At 37.7% G+C, this 19,351-nt stretch overlaps 1 protein-coding gene across 1 annotated transcript in view; it reads left to right on the top strand.

Annotated features, from left to right (window-relative positions):
• LOC126203782 (ankyrin-1) overlaps positions 1 to 19,351 on the top strand; it is a 185,460-nt gene that overhangs the window by 4,087 nt on the left and 162,022 nt on the right. Inside the window, exon 3 of the mRNA XM_049938152.1 lies at positions 15,207 to 15,367. Within this exon, the coding sequence (XP_049794109.1) occupies positions 15,207 to 15,367 (161 nt within the window). The remainder of the gene's footprint in view (positions 1 to 15,206; positions 15,368 to 19,351) is intronic.

Raw genomic sequence — 19,351 nt, 5'->3', positions numbered from 1 at the left:
TAATTCAGCGGAGTAGATTTTGTGGGGAATGATCCAGAAGGTATAAGCTGTGAAGCAGCCATTGAAACTAAGCATGTTGTGCTCAGCATTGTGTTGTGCCACTGAGTGGTGAAATCTGCTCCTGGCCACAGTTTGTGGTGGCCATTCATGTGTGTGTGTGTGTGGGGGGGGGGGGGGCAGATAGCTGGTTGGTTTTAATACCCACATAAATTGTGCAGAAAATGCAGCAGGGCTGATAATGACTCAATTGCTTTCACAGGTAGTCCTGCCTCTGATAGTAGAGGATAAGCCTGTGACAGTACTGGAATAGGATGTGCTGAGTGGGTGTATCAGGCAGGTTACATACCAGTATCTTCCAGTGGGGTGTGAGCCATGTGGGATAAGCTAGGGAGTGGGTGTGGCATAAGAATGGACAGGTACAAGGGTAAGTCAATTATTATCCACAATTTAGTTGTATATTTGTTTATTTTGCAAGTACTGTCAATTTACATTGATGACACATGCTTTGTTTATTTGTTGTTATATCTTTGCAATTTTCAAGCTGCTAGGTTGGTTTCATTATTGCTGCTGTGCTGTTAATCATGGCTGCTCCACTGTCTATTTGCACCAAAGAAGAGCAACATTCAGTGATCCGGTTTTTGTGGTCATAAGGCGTATCAGGGGCTGAAATTCATCAAATACTTTCGGTACAGTACGGGAACAGTGTTTTGCCACAACGGCATGTCTACAAATGGATTGAAAAATCCTGAAATGGCCGCACAAGTGTTACAAACGATGAAGGAGCCAGACGACCGTTTACCGCCATAATTGAAGAAACCATTGAGCGTTCACGTGAAATGATTGTCGTGGACAGACGATTAACTATTGACAAAGTAGCACATTGTCTGCAAATTAGTCATGCTTCTGCCTACGAAATCATCCACAACAGACTTGGGTTTTGTAAAGTTTGTGCAAGATGGGTCCCAAAACAGCTCACACAGTTGCATAAACAAATGCACTTGGACATCTGCAAGAAACATTTGGATTGCTATGGTAATGAAGGAGACAACTTCTTAGACAGTATCAATACTGTTGACGAAACATGGATCCATCATTATGAGCCGGAGAGCAAACGGCTGAGTATGGAATGGAAACATCCAAATTTGCCGTCCGAGAAAAAGTTCCAACCATCTACAGGGTACTGGAAAATTATGGGGAAAAGGGCACAACAACTAGCAGTGTATGTTACACTGAGATGCTTACTGCCAGGTTAAAGCCTGCAATTCGAAGCAAACACCGAGGATTGCTGTCAGAAGGTGTTGTGTTGTTGCATGACAATGCCCGTCCGCATACTGCTGGCCACACTGTTGAAATGCTCGAGAAACTCAAATTTGAACTACTGGATCATCCGCCATATAGTCCCGATCTTGCCCGTTCTGACTATCACTTGTTTGGTCCACTCAAACAGGCATTCAGGGGCTGTCAATTTGCCTTGTTTGAAGCAGTGAAAGAAGCGGTGTATTCCTGGCTCGCAGCTCAACCAAGAACCTGCTTTAATGAGGACATCAGGAAGCTTGTACAGCGATGGACCAAGTGTGTTGAAACACAAGGAGACTATGTTGAAAAATGATGTTCTTATGTTTCCTATTTGATTACAATAAAATTTTATAACTACTTTGTGGATAATAATTGACTTACCCTCATATATTGTATAGGTGACGAAGTACTGCTTTGGGAGGAGTGAAAAGGTTAGTGGATAGGACATTCCTCATTTCCGTTGATGATGATAAATAAAATATGATTGATTTTCCAGTCTAGGATTATATTTGTGATGTGGGGGAAGGGGGGGGGGGCGACTTTGGTATTCTTGTATCAGACCATTTTCCCTATTCAAGTAGTATTGGGTCTTGAGACAGGTGTGAGAAACAGGTATTATTCAAACAGCCTGTGTAAAATAAAGGATTCCTACTGGGAAAAAAATAAAACACAGGAAGTACTCAGAAAATAGAATCTGGCATGGACATCAAGGGAAGCTTACACCTCATTTATGTCAGCCATAGATCTAGCAAATAACAACTCAATACACCAATAGAAAATAAATTTTTACTCTGTGAAACAGTGTGTTTTCTGGTGGGACATTGACTTTTCTAAAGCTGTGGTTAAATGAAGGTTAGCCTTAACTAAACACCATAGGTAACAGACACTGCAACAATTCCTGGAGTACAGCATTCAATTCCTAAAACATCATATGCAATTGTTATTCTTTGACCTGTGACCTGTTGATTTAAAATGTGTAGATAAAAATTCCATGTCAAGATTGCAAATTGCCTTTACTGATTATCAGTTTCAGCTCATAACCAATCCATCTTAATCTAAAATGGTGTTCAGTGTGTGCCACTCTTTACACTTCATCATATTTTTTAGAGCTAAGTGACCCTATTTAAATAATAAATATTAAAGTGAAAATCTTTGTTGGTTATGTAAATTGACAGTGTTGATTACTATCAAATGTTGTTACACTGCTCATTTTGCCATACACATGTACAAACGATTGACAGCAATGATCATTGCATCAGAATGATTGGATGTAAACAAGATATCATTTTTAATATTCATATCAGGAACAAGGAAGTATCTGTGTGACATCTATCATGAGAGAAGTTTAAGTTTAATGTTCCTGACGTAATGGTAGTACTAATGATCATTCTAAAAAATTGATGTAATATATTCAGTTCATGGAAAAAATAAAGTATGAGCAAACTGAAACAGTGTCAATGGATGCTGAAGTAGAACTGCAGTGAATTTGAAATGGAAAAAAAAAGTAATTCAAATTTTCGAGCTGATTTTGTGCACACCTGCCCTTAAGGGCATTTATGTCTATGGGTAACAAGTAGTCATTGTTGTAAAGCAAGAAAATTACAGCTGGAATTTTAAGCTAAACTAATTGCTGATAAATTTGTGTTTCAATAGAACAGCAGAAGAATGAAGTATTTTTCAGATAGATAAAGCAGAGAAAGTCTTGATCATACAGTGTATGTAAACTTCATGTTGCTCTTCAGTAATAATAAATACAAATTAAAAAATTCTTTTCAAAGAAGAAAACCAGGATCATGGGACATTTTTGATCTGGCTAGCCATTTGCATCATAAATCATATAAATAAGTACAGTATGAAGGATTTCAGTGCAGCTAATTAAGAATAAGTACATCACCCAAGAGATGAATCATAAATGGAAAGGGGGGGAAAAGTAGTGGGAGAGAGAGAGAGAGAGAGAGAGAGAGAGAGAGAGAGAGAGAGAGAGAGAGAGAGAGAGAGAGATTCTGTATCGAGATGTCATTGGTAGTTCCATTTGTCAACCAAACCAAATTTTCCCTACACTACAGAAGGATGAGGCATTTTATTTTATAAATAGCTGTAGTATGCCTCACTTGCAGGCAGTCAAGAGAATTATGTAGGGTCTCGAAGAAGTAAAAGACATGGCACCACTACTCTCAAAAGAATAACACCACCATATCATTGAATACTGAGATATAAATTATGCCAAAATTAGTAAAGGAACAACCTCCAAAATATTATGTCATCTTTGAGGCATGCTTCCATGCTATCAGTATTCAAGAATCAACTCAACAAAATGATTTTTACTTAAATCATGACCGAGCGAGGTGGCGCAGTGGTTAGCACACTGGACTCGCATTCGGGAGGACGGCGAGTCAATCCCGTGTCCGGCCATCCTGATTTAGGTTTTCCGTGATTTCCCTAAATCGCTCCAGGCAAATACTGGGATGGTTCCTTTGAAAGGGAACGGCCGACTTCCTTCCCCATCCTTCCCTAATCCGATGAGACCGATGACCTCGCTGTCTGATCTCCTCCCCCAAACAACCCAACCAACCTAACCCAACTTAAATCATGTGGAGCATCAATTTGCAACAAGCAGCCACCAATTTTATTTCTGACAATGGGGTTTATAGCACTAACCTCAGACTATCAAGAAGCATGTTGGCTGCAAATGTAAATGAAAGACATATTTTAATGCTACTCTGAACTTCAATGTGATAATAAAGGACCTGTCATGTACCACCAACTAGTGAACTTATGGCTGTCAGCAAGCTTTATTTTGTTAGAAAGAAAATTGAATAATAGGAGTTTTGTTGTGTTTAAAGAGAAGAGAACAGGACAAACGGTCAGCTGTGGCCTTGTGAAGGTATCTATCCCTGTATTTGCCTGAAGATATTTAGAAAAACCACAGAAATCTCTATTTGTGTTGAGTCTCGTCGCACGCAAATCTGAGGCTAGCGCTGCAACAAATACACCACATCTTTTGGTTAATTAACAAACAATTCTCTTATATTTGTACATACTTGGAACAAGTTAGGTTAATGACATAAAAAAATAAATAAATATTCACTGTTCATTTACCCTCTTCATGCTTTTCACTAGCCGGAACCACACACAGTAGCAGATGTTTTAGGACACCATGGAAGTTTGTTTTCTTGGCTAATTTCAACTCTGTTGTGTCGTACGATACCCAGTTTTGAACTAAGTGTGACATTAACATGTTCCTTCTTCTGGTAAGGTTATCTAGATCTACATTTACACTCCTGTGAAATGCATGATAATGTGTACTTCCTGTTGTACCAGGTACTAGAATTTCTTCCCAAGCCATTCTTGTATGGAGCACAGCTTAAATATGTGTGTGTGTGTGTGTGTGTGTGTGTGTGTGTGTTCATCCTCGCATAATACTTGAATCTTTTGTAAGTAGGTTTTCATGAAATAGTTAGCATATGTGTCCATGTGTTTGCCAATTCAGGTTTATCAGTATTCTTGTTACACTTTCCTGGGGTCTCCAAACCTGACATCATTCATGCTGCCTTTCTTTGTATACAATTAATATCCTTTGTTAAAAAGGTATGGGTCCCACATGCACTTACAATATTCTGGCTTATGATGCATGAATGTTGTATACCATTCTTCTTTGTAGACTGCATGCATTTCCTCAGTATCCTACCAAGGAACTGAAGTCTATCTCCTGATTTGGACCTACGTGGTCTCCTGGCTTATGTATGATTGAACCTATGTAGGATTTGATTTCATTTCCCCACAAATTGTTACATCTGGATATTTGTGAGAGTGGACTCCAGTTGTATCTCATTTATGTATTAGTCATAGGATGTAGTGTTTTTGTATTTTCTAATGTGCAAAATTTAAGCATTTGACTATAAATAATATATTGTACAAGTCACAGTTGGGGTTCCTTATCAATTCTGATATAAAGAAGACTAGGTACATGTACAGTGAGAAAGTATTTAATTCATTAGATAACAAATTAGAGGCTACTGGCATTTTCTGTGACCTGTGAAAAGCCTTTGACAGTGTGAATTGCAGCATTCTCTTAAGTGAATTAGAATATTATGTTGGCACTAGCAGTGCTGTGAAATTGTTGGAGTCTTACCTAGCTAACAGAAAACAATGTGTGTCATTATGAAATGCCTGTGGAGTAAGCAGTTATTCTTCATCTGATTGGGAATTAATTACATGTGACGTTCCTCAAGATTCCTTCTTGGGTTTGTTGCCTTTTCTTGTGTACATTAATGACCTCTCTTCTATTACATTGCCAGATGCAATGTTTGTTTTGTCTACAGAAGATAAAAACATTGCAATAAATAGCAAGTCAAGTAGAAATTTAGAAATGGCTGCTAATTAAATTTTCACTGACCATTAGTAAATGGTTTAAAGCCAATTAACTCTCATTAAACTTTGGAAAGACCCACAGTATTGCAGCTCAGAACCTGTAGGAGGTTTCCTTTCAGCATGTGTATAACATATGAAGACATGCAGCTAGAAGAGGTTGACAGTGTTAAATTTCTGGGATTAGAATTTGATAATAAATTCAGTTGGGAAGGGCATAACACAGAGTTGCTGAAGCACTTAAACAAGTCTGTATTTGCAATGTGAAATGTTATCAGTTGTAGGAGATAAAAAAAACCTGCATACTTTGCTTACTTTCATTCTATTATGTAATATGGGATCATATTCTAGGGTAACTTGTCAAACCAAGCAAATGTTTCTAGAGTGCAAAAGCATGTAATAATACACATTTGCGGTGTAAATTCAAGATCATCATGCAGAAATCTCTTCAAGGAACTGGGTATTCTAACCACTGCTTCCCAGTATATTTATTTCTTAATGAAATTTGTTGCAAATAATATGTCTGTTCCCAACCAATAGCTCAATGCATAGTATCTACACTAGGAATAAGAACAATCTACATAAATATCTAAAATCACTTACCTTGGACCAAAAATGGGCCCATTATTAAGGAACACACATTTTCGATAAATTTCTTGTGACCACTAAAACCTTAGCTTCAGATAAAGCACTGTTTAAACTGAATTTGAAAGACTTTGTGGTAGGAAACTACTACTACTCTGTAGAAGAATATCTTAACAGGGACAGTTAGATCAGCTTAAGTAAAAATGTCTGTAAAGTTACATTTTTAACAGTACTTGGTCACAGCAGTCAAGGTCAGTCATTTTATGTATGATCAATTTATTAAAAGTGCATAACAATGTTTCATTCTGATAGTGTGTTAATTCTGTAAATAGTAGCAATTCCAGTTTATTGTAATGTATTCTCATATCTGGACAAATGATTTTATTCAAATGTGTTATGTTCTACATTTTTTGTGTTATATACTTTGACATGTTCCACACGCACAAGAATCATCTCATTTTTGAAAGCTGAATCTACTCTAATCTTACATTTCTGATATTTAAACCAAGTTGTCAATCATTGAACCACTTTGAAATCTTGTACAGATCTGCCTGAACATTTGTGCAAGTTTTTTGGGTAGTACTTCATATGACTGTATCGTAGACAGAAAGTGTAAGGCCACTATTAACATTGTCCGCCAGGTCTTTAACATACAGCATGAACAATAAGTGCCCCAACAAACCTGCCCATAAAACACCTGAAGCTGTTACTGTACCTGTTGATGACTCTCCATCCAAGTTAACATGCTGTGCTTTCCCTATTGAAAAATCTTCCATCCAGTCACAAATTTCTTTTGATGCCGCATATGATTGTACTTTCATTAATAGGCATTAATATGGTACCTATCAAGTCAAATTTTTTTCGAAGTCAAAATATACCATATCTAGCTGATTGCTCTGATCTGTGGCTTTCAGTATGTCATGTGAGGAAAGCACAAGTTAGGTTTCTCATGACTGATGTTTCCAGAATCCATACTATTTCAAACACTGCATTAAGTTCAAGCTCAGAATATGTTCTGGAACATCGTACAACACAAGTGTGAGGACTAGCCTCTGAATTGTGAAGTATAGGTGTGTGGGCGCAAGATTAACAGCACCGTAAAACCAGGTGCAAACTTCAGAGCTACAACTACAGTCACTCATGAAAACACTTCAGGGCTAAACAGTAACAGTGTTGCAAAAAATGATGCAAAACTTTTTGTTCTTTTCTTAAATGGAGAATTCAAGAATTCTTGAATGTGTTTGTTCTTAATATACCACATTGTCATAAACTACACAACTGATTCTGTGTAAATAAGGAAGTACAAGAGAAAAATAAAGATGTTTCACATGTATTTAGGGAATTTAAAAAGGCAACAATTGTTGATATATCCACACTAGCAAAATGATTTCATACAGAATAACTTTCGTTTACTTCATGTAATTTCATATAGCTCATGGCTCCCACATCATCATGTTGGGAAACACATTTGCTAGTTGCAAAATTTCAGATGCAGTGAGGTATTAAACAAGTTACGCGTTCACAAAATCTGGTTGTGGCAGACATCCGAGAAGATCAATTTGGGTTCTGGAGCAGTGTTGGAATACATGAAGCTATACTGACCCTATGACTTCTCTTATAAGCTAAATTAAGAAAAGGCAAACCTGTATTTATACCATCAGCATTAGCATTAGACTTAGAGCAAACTTTTGACAATGTTGACTGGAATACTCTCTTTGAAATTCTGTAGGTAGCAGAGGTGAAATACAGGGACAGAAAGCAGAGGGCAGTTACATAAGTCAAGGGGCTGAAAGACAAAACAGTGATTGAGAAGAGAGTGAGACAGGGTTGTAGCCTATCCCTAATCTTATTCAAACTGTACGAGGTGCATTCAAGTTCTAAGGCCTCCAATTTTTTTTCTCCGGACTGGAAAGAGATAGAAACATGCGCATTGTTTTAAAATGAGGCCGCGTTCATTGTCAATACGTCCCAGAGATGGCAGCACCGTATGGCAGATGGAATTTTACCGCCAGTGGCGAGAATGAGAACTGTTTTAAATACTTAAAATGGCTACATTTTCCTTACTTGAACAGCGTGCAATCATTCGTTTTCTGAATTTGCGTGGTGTGAAACCAATTGAAATTCATCGACAGTTGAAGGAGACATGTGGTGATGGAGTTATGGATGTGTCGAAAGTGCGTTCGTGGGTGCGACAGTTTAATGAAGGCAGAACATTGTGTGACAACAAACCGAAACAACCTCGGGTTCGCACAAGCCGGTCTGACGACATGATCGAGAAAGTGGAGAGAATTGTTTTGGGGGATCGCCAAATGACTGTTGAACAGATCGCCTCCAGAGTTGGCATTTCTGTGGATTCTGTGCACACAATCCTGCATGACGACCTGAAAACGCGAAAAGTGTCATCCAGGTGGGTGCCATGAATGCTGACGGACGACCACATGGCTGCCCGTGTGGCATGTTGCCAAGCAATGTTGACGTGCAACGACAGCATGAATGGGACTTTCTTTTCATCGGTTGTGGCAATGGATGAGACGTGGATGTCATTTTTCAATCCAGAAACAAAGTGCCAGTCAGCTCAATGAAAGCACACAGATTCACCGCCACCAAAAAAATTTTGGGTAACCGCCAGTGCTGAAAAAATGATAGTGTCCATGTTCTGGGACAGCGAGGGCGTAATCCTTACCCATTGCGTTCCAAAGGGCACTACGGTAACAGGTGCATCCTACGAAAATGTTTTAAAGAACAAATTCCTTCCTGCACTGCAACAAAAACGTCCGGGAAGGGCTGCGCGTGTGCTGTTTCACCAAGACAACGCACCTGCACATCGAGCTAACGTTACGCAACAGTTTCTTCGTGATAACAACTTTGAAGTGATTCCTCATGCTCCCTACTCACCTTACCTGGCTCCTAGTGACTTTTGGCTTTTTCCAACAATGAAAGACACACTCCGTGGCCGCACATTCACCAGCCGTGCTGCTATTGCCTCAGTGATTTTCCAATGGTCAAAACAGACTCCTAAAGAAGCCTTCGCCGCTGCCATGGAATCATGGCGTCAGCGTTGTGAAAAATGTGTACGTCTGCAGGGCAATTACGTCGAGAAGTAACGCCAGTTTCATCGATTTCGGGTGAGTAGTTAATTGGAAAAAAAAATCGGAGGCCTTAGAACTTGAATGCACCTCATACATCGGGCAATCAGTAAAGAAAGTCAAAGAAAAATTTGGAGTAGGAATTAAAGTTCAAGGAGAAGAAATAAAAACTTTGAAGTTTGATGATGACACTGTAATTCTTTTAGAGACAGCAAAGGACTTGAAAGAGCAGTTGAACAGAATAGACAGTTTCTTGAAAGGAAGATATAGATGAACATAAAAAGGCAAAACAAGGATAATGGAATGTAGTTGTATTAAATCAGTTGATTTTTAGAGAATTATATTAGGATTAGCAGATGAGTTTTTCTATTTGGGCAGCAAAAATAACTGATGATGATTGAAGTAGAGAGGATATAAAATGCAGACTAACAATGGCAATATAAGTGTTTCTGAGGAAGAGAAATTATTTACCATCGAATAAAGATTTAAGTGTGAACATGTCTTTTCTGAGGGTATTTGCCTGGAAGTAGCTATGTATGGAAGTGAAATATGCTCGATAAATAGTTTAGAGAAGAAGAGAATAGAGGCTTCAGAAATGTGCTGGTACAAATACAGTAAGCAGACTGAGTAGTTATTCGAAGATGAAGAGGCTTGCACAGGATAGAGTAGTGTGGAGAGCTTCAGCAAACCAGTCTCCAGACTCAAAAAAACAAACAACAGTCTCCAAAAGACAAAAATGATGTATCTTTAGAATTTAGCATGTGACAGTAGTTCTTTCTACCAAGTCCAAGAGCATTGATGAAAATAATGCTCTTAACATTCTGATAGTTCCAACTTAGACAGTTAAAGTGTATGCTATTCTGATATGCCACATGCAGGTGAGTGCTCTTTTGAGAATGAAAACAGTGATAAAATATTTATGTTGCTGCAAATCAATATTTGGTCTATGATAAATAAATTGTTAGAATTAGAACATTTTTGTGACATGAAGGATGTAGCTGTGATTTATGTATCAGAACATTGGCTAACAGAAAATCAAATAGACAGTTTTGTTCCTCAAGGATATGTTGTAGTTGACATAATGTGCAGGAGACAGAAATAATGGAGGCGCTAGACTTTACATCAAACATGATATACTGTTTTCAAAACTAGATATCATGCATCACTGTTGAGAAATAAATACCAAGACTGATTGAAGAAAATATAATAATAATTAGCTTGTACAGGTCTCCAAACAAAGATATAAATGTTTTTTGGTTAATCTGAATTATTGGTTAAGAGACTTTTTAAGATTAAAACCAAGTTTGTTATCTGTGGGGATTTTAACATTCAAATGGGAGATTTAAAGCAACAAAACTGCAGAACATTTTTTTAATATTTTCAGATCCTTAAACGTGTATGGCACAAACAAATGACCTACTCGCAGTGATGGTTGTCTAGATAATATTGTTTTTAACTTACGTATAGTGCATATGTGACTAGCGTGGCTGATGGAAATGTTATGGACCATGATTTATTGGTTTTAACATTTTATCATAAGCACCCAACTTATTCCAATAAATTTTGTGTGCCATGATAAAATGTCAGAGAAAAGAGCATGTTATGTTATTTATTGACGAGTTAATGAACACAAATTGGGACTCTGTATTTGAGTGTTGAACAGGAAAAGCTGGAGTTGGAAACAGTGTGATAACCTTTTAAAAAATATAGTGTTTTATGGTATTCTTTTCCCCCATTAATTAGTTCCTCAGGTAAATGTAAAATTAAACAGCCAGTATACAAAAGAGTTGGAAGAAATAAGAGAATAATGCTCATAGTGTATAAAGTATATAAAAGTGAAGATAATTTAGACTGAGTGGAGGTATAATGTTTACCTTAGAAGTAAAAAAGTATTAAAAAGCTAAGCTCATACAAGCCAGAAAAACAGCATGTGAAAGGTACATGGGAGGTTCTCCAAATAAGTGTAAGGTTGTATGGGAAATAATTATTCCAACTGAGTATATCAAACTCTGCTTGATCCAGGAGAATTAAATGACTACTTTCAGTCAGAGAACCTGGAGCCAAGTTAAGCCCACAGCCACATCTGCAAGGGATTTGCTTGGTCCCCAGCTGTCTGAAGGGCCTATCTTTTATTTGTATAAAATGATACCTGATGAGATCTGTAAAACTGTTACTAAATTATGTAATTCCAAAAGTAGGGACTGCCACTGGATGTCTAATTATGTTATTAAAAGATCAGTTTAGTTGATAAGTAGGCCACCAAGCTTCATTTTAATAAATGTTTAGAGTATGGAGTTTTTCCAGATTCACCCTAAATCTAAAAAAATGGTGATAAATGACTTCTGCAGTACTGTTGACCTGTTTCTGTTGTGCCAATACTCACAAAAATGCCGGAATCCCTCATGTACATTCAATTAAGCAATTATATCTAAAAACAAAGATGATGTGACTTACCATACGAAAGCGCTGGCAGGTCGATAGACACACAAACAAACACAATCATACACACAAAATTCTAGCTTTCGCAACCAATGGTTGCTTCATCAGGAAAGAGGGAAAGACAAAAGGATGTGGGTTTTAAGGGAGAGGGTAAGGAGTCATTCCAATCCCGGGAGCGGAAAGACTTACCTTAGGGGGAAAAAAGGACAGGTATACACTTGCACACACACCCATATCCAACCACACATACACAGACACAAGCAGACATTTGTAAAGGCAAAGAGATTCGGCAGAGATGATACCTGATGAGATCTGTAAAACTGTTACTAAATTATGTAATTCCAAAAGTAGGGACTGCCACTGGATGTCTAATTATGTTATTAAAAGATCAGTTTAGTTGATAAGTAGGCCACCAAGCTTCATTTTAATAAATGTTTAGAGTATGGAGTTTTTCCAGATTCACCCTAAATCTCAAAAAATGGTGATAAATGACTTCTCTGCTGAATCTCTTTGCCTTTACAAATGTCTGCTTGTGTCTGTGTATGTGTGGTTGGATATGGGTGTGTGTGCAAGTGTATACTTGTCCTTTTTTCCCCCTAAGGTAAGTCTTTCCGCTCCCGGGATTGGAATGACTCCTTACCCTCTCCCTTAAAACCCACATCCTTTCGTCTTTCCCTCTCCTTCCCTCTTTCCTGATGAAGCAATTGTTGGTTGCGAAAGCTAGAATTTTGTGTTTATGATTGTGTTTGTTTGTGTGTCTATCGACCTGTCAGCGCTTTCGTATGGTAAGTCACATCATCTTTGTTTTTAGATATATTTTTCCTGCGTGGAATGTTTCCCTCTATTATATTCATATCAATTAAGCAATTATTTTGAAAAGAATGACTTCATTTCCAAAAATCAGTAAGAATTTTGGGTAGGTAAAAATACCACTGCCGCTGTTCGGGAAATCGTTGATCAGAACTTAACAGCTTTCAAAATTGAGGAGATGCCGTCACTTGTGTTATGCGATCTACATCAATATTTGGTAGCAGGCCTTTTAACATATTACTAACGAGATAGTGGTGAACACAAATCTAAATTAGCAGTTACTACCTCATGCCTCAACAACAAAAGACAGTTTGCGTCAATAAGAAATAGACATTCCCCCTTAGTAAAGATGGTACAAGTGTTCCACAGGGATCTGTGCCTAGCCCCTTCTCTTTCATTGTGGCTATCAGTGACCTTCCCCATTGTGCATCACAGTCTGTAATGTAATTTAATTGGATAGATAAAAAATCTACTCATCAAGTGGTGGCAGAACATACACATAAAAGAGGTTCTGTAATCTGTAAAATAAGGGAAAGGCAACCACTGACCTGTGGTGGATTGCTGCATGGAGCACAGAAACACACAACGGAAAACATCATCCACACTAGCTTTTGAGCTGTAGCTCTTTTTCTAGTGAAAGAACACACATTCACACACATAACAACCAGACACACAAATGCATACTCCTGTGACCATAGCAGGGCTTGCCACTAATGGCTCTTTGCTTGCTTTACTGAACATGTAAATCTTTCTATTTGTTTTTCAAACAGTGGGAAGTCCAGGAAGGAATAACAGCAATACAGAAAGGATAGGTTGCTACTTACCACACAGAGGAGGCACTGAGGTTGCGAACAGACACAATGAAAAAGAATGCCAGAAATGTTCAGCTTTTGGACTAATTCCTTAATCAGAAGTAGAAAATACTCTCAAACATTCACACAATCTCAAACAGTCTGTTAACAAATTTTCAAGAACTGGCTTTACATGATGACCATAAGAATATAATACAAACCCATGTATATTGTTCACATGGCGATTGTGAAGACAAGATAAAGACAAGATTAGAATATTTACTGCACACACAGAGGCATTCAAATAATCATTCTTCTCATGCTCCATAAGTGAATGGAATGGGAAGAAACCCCAATAAATGGTTCAGTGGGATGTATCCTTTATCACGTACCTCACAGTGGCTTACAGAGCAAAGATGTGGTTGTAGACGTAGAGAAATGGCTACTATCATCTCTGGGTGCTAAGGTCCAAGTGCAACTACATCCAAGGTGAGCTGTTTTGTTTGCATGAAGTTTGTGCTTCAGGTGTACCCTTTCGAGAAAATCTTCCCCAATTCCATATTTATGTTTTTGCAGTTCACTATTGAGATATTCAGTGCATTTTTCTCAATCATTTGGGGGGAATACTATCAGGATCAAGTATGATTTAAATTGCCCTCTGTCACGGAAGTACAAAATTGTGCTACCCTAACAGAAATGCATTTGTTTCTCATGTAGTGTGAAAAAGGCTTTAAAAGTAGGTGTACAAAGCCTTTGAGTCAAAGGAAGAAAGTAACATAACTAATTCAATTAGTCTTATTATAGTCCAATAACTCTGAGGTAATAATGTCAGAAGCATTTGACATAGTCATTGCGTAAAAGTTAGCCACCGCTGTTTATTTGATGATTTAAAAATACGAATATTTTGGTATAAACAAGTTGCTTCTATATTTGCTCATATGGTTATTCTTCAGGGGCATTAAATGGAATTAAATACTGAGATTGGAGATGAAAAGTTGACTACAAACTAGATGTTTGATATGAAGAATTGATGAAAATGGGTGTTAATGTCAGCGAGCGAGACAGTTTGGTGCTGAGTAGAAACTTTTTGACAGTCCATGTGAGATTAAGTGATGAAAAGATAGATATTGTGAATTGATAGCTTATACTGATTCCTCAAACAGTGCCATATATTTAGAGATTTGTAACAGAATTTGGATAACTTCCTTGTTCAAAAGTGCCAATACACTGACATGGTATATGACCATAAGTGTCCAAGATGAGCCTGTATGAAACATACCTTGCACCTGCATGTGTTGGAAGTGGCAAGAACTGGATTACACAGGAGACACTCATAGGTAACACAAATAACAAGTAAAATCAAAATAAGGAATGAATGTATTTGATAACAATAAGAGACTGGTGATCTTAGATGTTTAGTCTCTTCAAGCCTTTAATAAGTAGTGGGGATTAGACAGTATAGATAAGGATGAGATGAAAAGACATGTATGTAAGAAATGAAACACTGGCCATGACTGTAACATAATTGTTTCAGGAAGATTTCATTTTGATCTGAAAAACTGGAAGATGTAAACTGTCATGATTTGCAGTATTTTGCTACAACGTTATCTTAAACGTTAAGTTTATTACAAAATTCACATTTCTTGTGTTGCACTGTTATTACAGTATCACTAGTTATTGCAATAATTTGCAAATGTCTTGTATAGATAGGTATGAAGTGGAATTTTATCATTGTCTGATTGGGCCAGAACAAGTGATAAGAGTAGTTAATTATTTTAAAAATATAAGACTCATGTTGATTGACGTTTTAAATGTATAATTTAATTTGTAGAATGAAAACATTTTATTGGAGCACAACGATGAAGGCTACAACCTACTGCAGAAGTGTGTGGGTCTCAATAATGTGGAAATGGTACGCTGGATTTTGTCACGAAATACAGATGTCAACAGGGGAGCTTGCTCCTTACCATTACATATAGCGTGCCTCAAGGGGTGAGTACATTCTGTCATCCAAACATTTCAAAATTACATTTATCTTTCACTTTGTACTGTTGTTTCACAAATGTTATGGTTTTTTTATGCTGCTCGTGTATATTTTTCATTTCTGCTACCAGTGTGGAACATAGATCTTTTGTGAAACAAAAATTTCCAGGATTACACTAGAAACTGATTAAAAATCTATTTACGAGTTGTCAAAATATGTGTATATGAACAGACGCTGACAAAAAATATTTGCTTTTCAAACTGGAGATACTTAAAGAACAGAAACCTTGTGGGAGATGCTACTACAGGGAGTAGGTAGGGAAGTCACCTGGGAATGTGAATCCAGAGAGCCAGCAATCCAGAATGAGACGAAATCACCGATGAAGTGATACCAACTGATGGGCTCAGAAAACCTGAACAATTAAATGTAGAGCAGGAAATAAGGGAGATAAATGCTGAAATATTTCTGCAGTATTACCCACAATGGAAGCTTAGAACTTGACTAGCCAGCATAGAAACCTGAAGAGTTATCGTATGTCAGTTGGTCTTATATGGTTGTGTCACACATTGCTCTCCTGTTGTCCTACCAGTTACAAGATTGAAGTATACAGTTTATACATTAATTCAGTGTTGTATAGATACCATTAAGGCCCTCAGAGACGCAGAATGAGTCAATATATATGTTAATGAAAGACAAGGAAATTGTTGAAACTTAATCTGTATATTGTGTTAAAAGTGATCTATCACTATGCTGCATAATGCTATTCATACTTAGTGCCAGCTGAGATGATACTTTCAAAAAAAATGTGCCTCCTAAGTTATACCAGACTGTTGCTGTTTATCCAGTGATGGCAGATTAGTATTTACACAATTACAACTTTTCTCAAAGGAAACATTTTCCTACATTTGTAAATACTGCATACTATTTTGCAATACAGCTTTATTGCAAACACTGCTAGCTGGCATGTAGCTAACAGAACTTTAAAATTTCTGAATGTAGATGTTCTGATAATTTGTATAAAGAGTGGCTAAAGAGGTAGTGGTCAAGGTGGGTATCAGAACTGGTAGAGAACAGTTTGAGTAATGATTACCATGAAATTAGTACTTTTACACCTAGTGCGGAGCTCAGCAGTGTCACCTGTGATTTAGGCCCTTTGGGAAAGGATCTCAGGGCAAAAAGATTGTGTAATAATAGTAGGAGGTGCAGGTAACAGTTTGGTGGTAACCATAATTATACAACAGAGGTTTATATTAGTAACATCAATGAGAATGCTCCTCACACTAGCGTGAAAATCATGTTAATTCAAAAGTTGAAAAATCACTCATGAAAGAGGAGGTTCATATGTAGACATGATTGTGCAGTACCCCTCTCTCTGTCACGTCATATACAGAGTGCTTTTGGTAAGGGGCTACTTGCATGGCTAATTACTAGTTTGATCAAAGCAGTATCGAACCTGGAGGGTGCAGTGGTGGACCTAGGGGAAACATTGCTGACAGTTAAGAATGTCTTTTATTGACTTCAGTACATGATATAGTGAAATGACCATGCCTTTTCTTATGTCTCTGGCCTGATGTTGATGAGGCGGTGATGGCTGCTACCCTGGATGCTGAGCTGACAGAAGGCCATGGTCAACCAGTAATCTTTAGAGGCTACGGCCATTGATGTCTGCATCATGCTACTTTTCTGAGCATCACGGAGGCCTGGCGGACTCTTGCTCTGCTTGTGTCATCACAGGAGTGCATGAAGATGGCTGTGCTCGAGGTACGAATTGCTGCTCTCTGGCAGGAGTTGGACGGCACCTGATGCTGTAGTGCCAAGTCCCAATAGTAACTCACCGTTAATGGTGGCAGACATGGGTGGCCGGTGGGTGAGACCATGCCACAGGGTCCCATGAAGGACTTAGTGCTGGTGGCAGGCATAGCATGGTTACTGACAGAATGGGATTGTCAGGATCAGTAAATAATGCCCTTGAATATCTGAAACTAGTCTTTACAAATAGCTTCAGGTACATGAATATGTCACTCACTTCACCAAAAGAAATAACTTCCATAATAAAATCTTTAAAAACAAAGTGTTCTAGTGGTTACGATGAAATAGCAACAAAGTTAATTAAGGCATGTTCTTGTGAGTTTAGTACAATTCTAAGTTACTTGTGTAACCAATCAATTATAACTGGGACATTTCCTGACTGGCTAAAATATGCAGATGTTAAGCCTCTATTCAAGAAAGGGGATAAAGAGATACCATCAAACTACAGACCGATTTCATTTTTGCCAGCATTCTAAAAAATTTTTGAAAAAGTAATGTACAGGCAGCTTCTCAACCACAAATAACATATTATCAAGAACAAAGTTTGGAATTCTGAAGGGTTCTGATATCGAGAAAGCTATTTACACCTACAGTGAAAATGTACTTAATTCATTAAATAACATATTACAAGCAGCAGGTATTTTCTGTGATTTGTCAAAGGCATTTGATTGTGTGAACCACAACATCCTTTTAAGTAAATTAGTATTCTATGGTGTCACGGGCAGTGCTGCAAAATGGTTCAAGTCATACCTCGCTAACAGGAAACAAAGGGTGTAAGTGCAAGGGACTAGTGAATTAAGACATCAGTCATCATCAGAATGGGAAGAAATTACATGTGGTGTCCTACAAGGATCCATTTTAGGGCCATTGCTTTTTCTTGTGTACATTAATGATCTCTCATCAGTTACACTGCCAGAAGCAGAGTTCGTTTTGTTTGCAGATGACACAAGTATTGCAGTAAACAGTACGTCGAGTGTAGTTCTAGAAAGATCTGCTAATGATATTTTCATGGAAATTAATAAGTGATTTAAAGCCAACTCACTGACATTAAACTTCAAAAAGACTTGCTATATGCAATTCAGAACCTGTAAGAGGTTTCCACCCAGCATTTGCATAAAGTATGAAGAAGAGCAGATAGAAGAGGTTGACAGTCTTAAATTCCTGGGATTACAACTGGATAATAAATTCAGTTGGGAGGAGCACACCACAGAACTGCAGAAACGCCTTAACAAGTCTGTATTTGCAATTCGAGTGTTAACAGACATAGGTGACATAAAAATGAAAAAGCTTGCATACTTTGCCTATTTTCATTCCAGAATGTCATATGGTATAATATTTTGGGGTAATTCTTCAAGTCAAACAAAAGTTTTCAGAGTCCAAAAGGGTGTAATACGTATTATTTGTGGAGTAAATTCACAGACGTCCTGTAGAAACCTCTTCAAAGAACTGGATATACTAACTACTGCCTTAATGAAGTTTGTCCTAAATAATATATCTCTTTTTCCAACAAACAGCTCAGTTCATACCTACAATACCAGGAACAAAAATGATCTGCACAAGGACATAAAAGCACTTACTTTAGTTCAAAAAGGGGTCCACTACTCAGGAACACTCATCTTCAATAATTTGCCAGCAAACATAAAAAATTTAGTTACAAATAAAGATCAGTTTAAAAGAAGCCTGAAAGACTTACTAGTGGCCAACTCCTTCTACTCCATTGACGAATTTTTTAATAGAAACAAATGATGTATTGTATATACTCATACTATTAGTATTGTTATTTCAGCTTAAAAAATGATGTATTGTATATACTCATACTATTAGTATTGTTATTTCAGCTTAAAAAAAAGTGACATATTTCACATCCACGAGGATCTCCTCAGTACGGATCTATGGAACGAATAACTAATCTAATCTAATCTCTAATCTTGAGCCCACAAGTGCTACTGGTGGTGCCCAGTTGTCTTTCTGTCCGGTGTAGCTCTGGCATTGAGGTGGTGGTGGTGGTGGTGGTGGTGGTGGTGCTGCTGCTGCTGCTGCTGCTGCTGGTTTCCAGTGATGAGAAATAATCCTGTGCTTTATTTCAACAAAACCTGGCACCTGGTCACATCGTCCATAACAAGAAACTTGCGCTAGTGTGGTGACATTGCCCTACTGGCTAAATGGTTACCAGTGTGTGGTAC

Source organism: Schistocerca nitens, chromosome 9 (assembly GCF_023898315.1).
Source record: "Schistocerca nitens isolate TAMUIC-IGC-003100 chromosome 9, iqSchNite1.1, whole genome shotgun sequence".
NCBI classification, from domain to species: domain Eukaryota; kingdom Metazoa; phylum Arthropoda; class Insecta; order Orthoptera; family Acrididae; genus Schistocerca; species Schistocerca nitens.
Note: the sequence above shows the minus strand (reverse complement) of the source record. Positions and strands in the feature narration are given on the sequence as shown.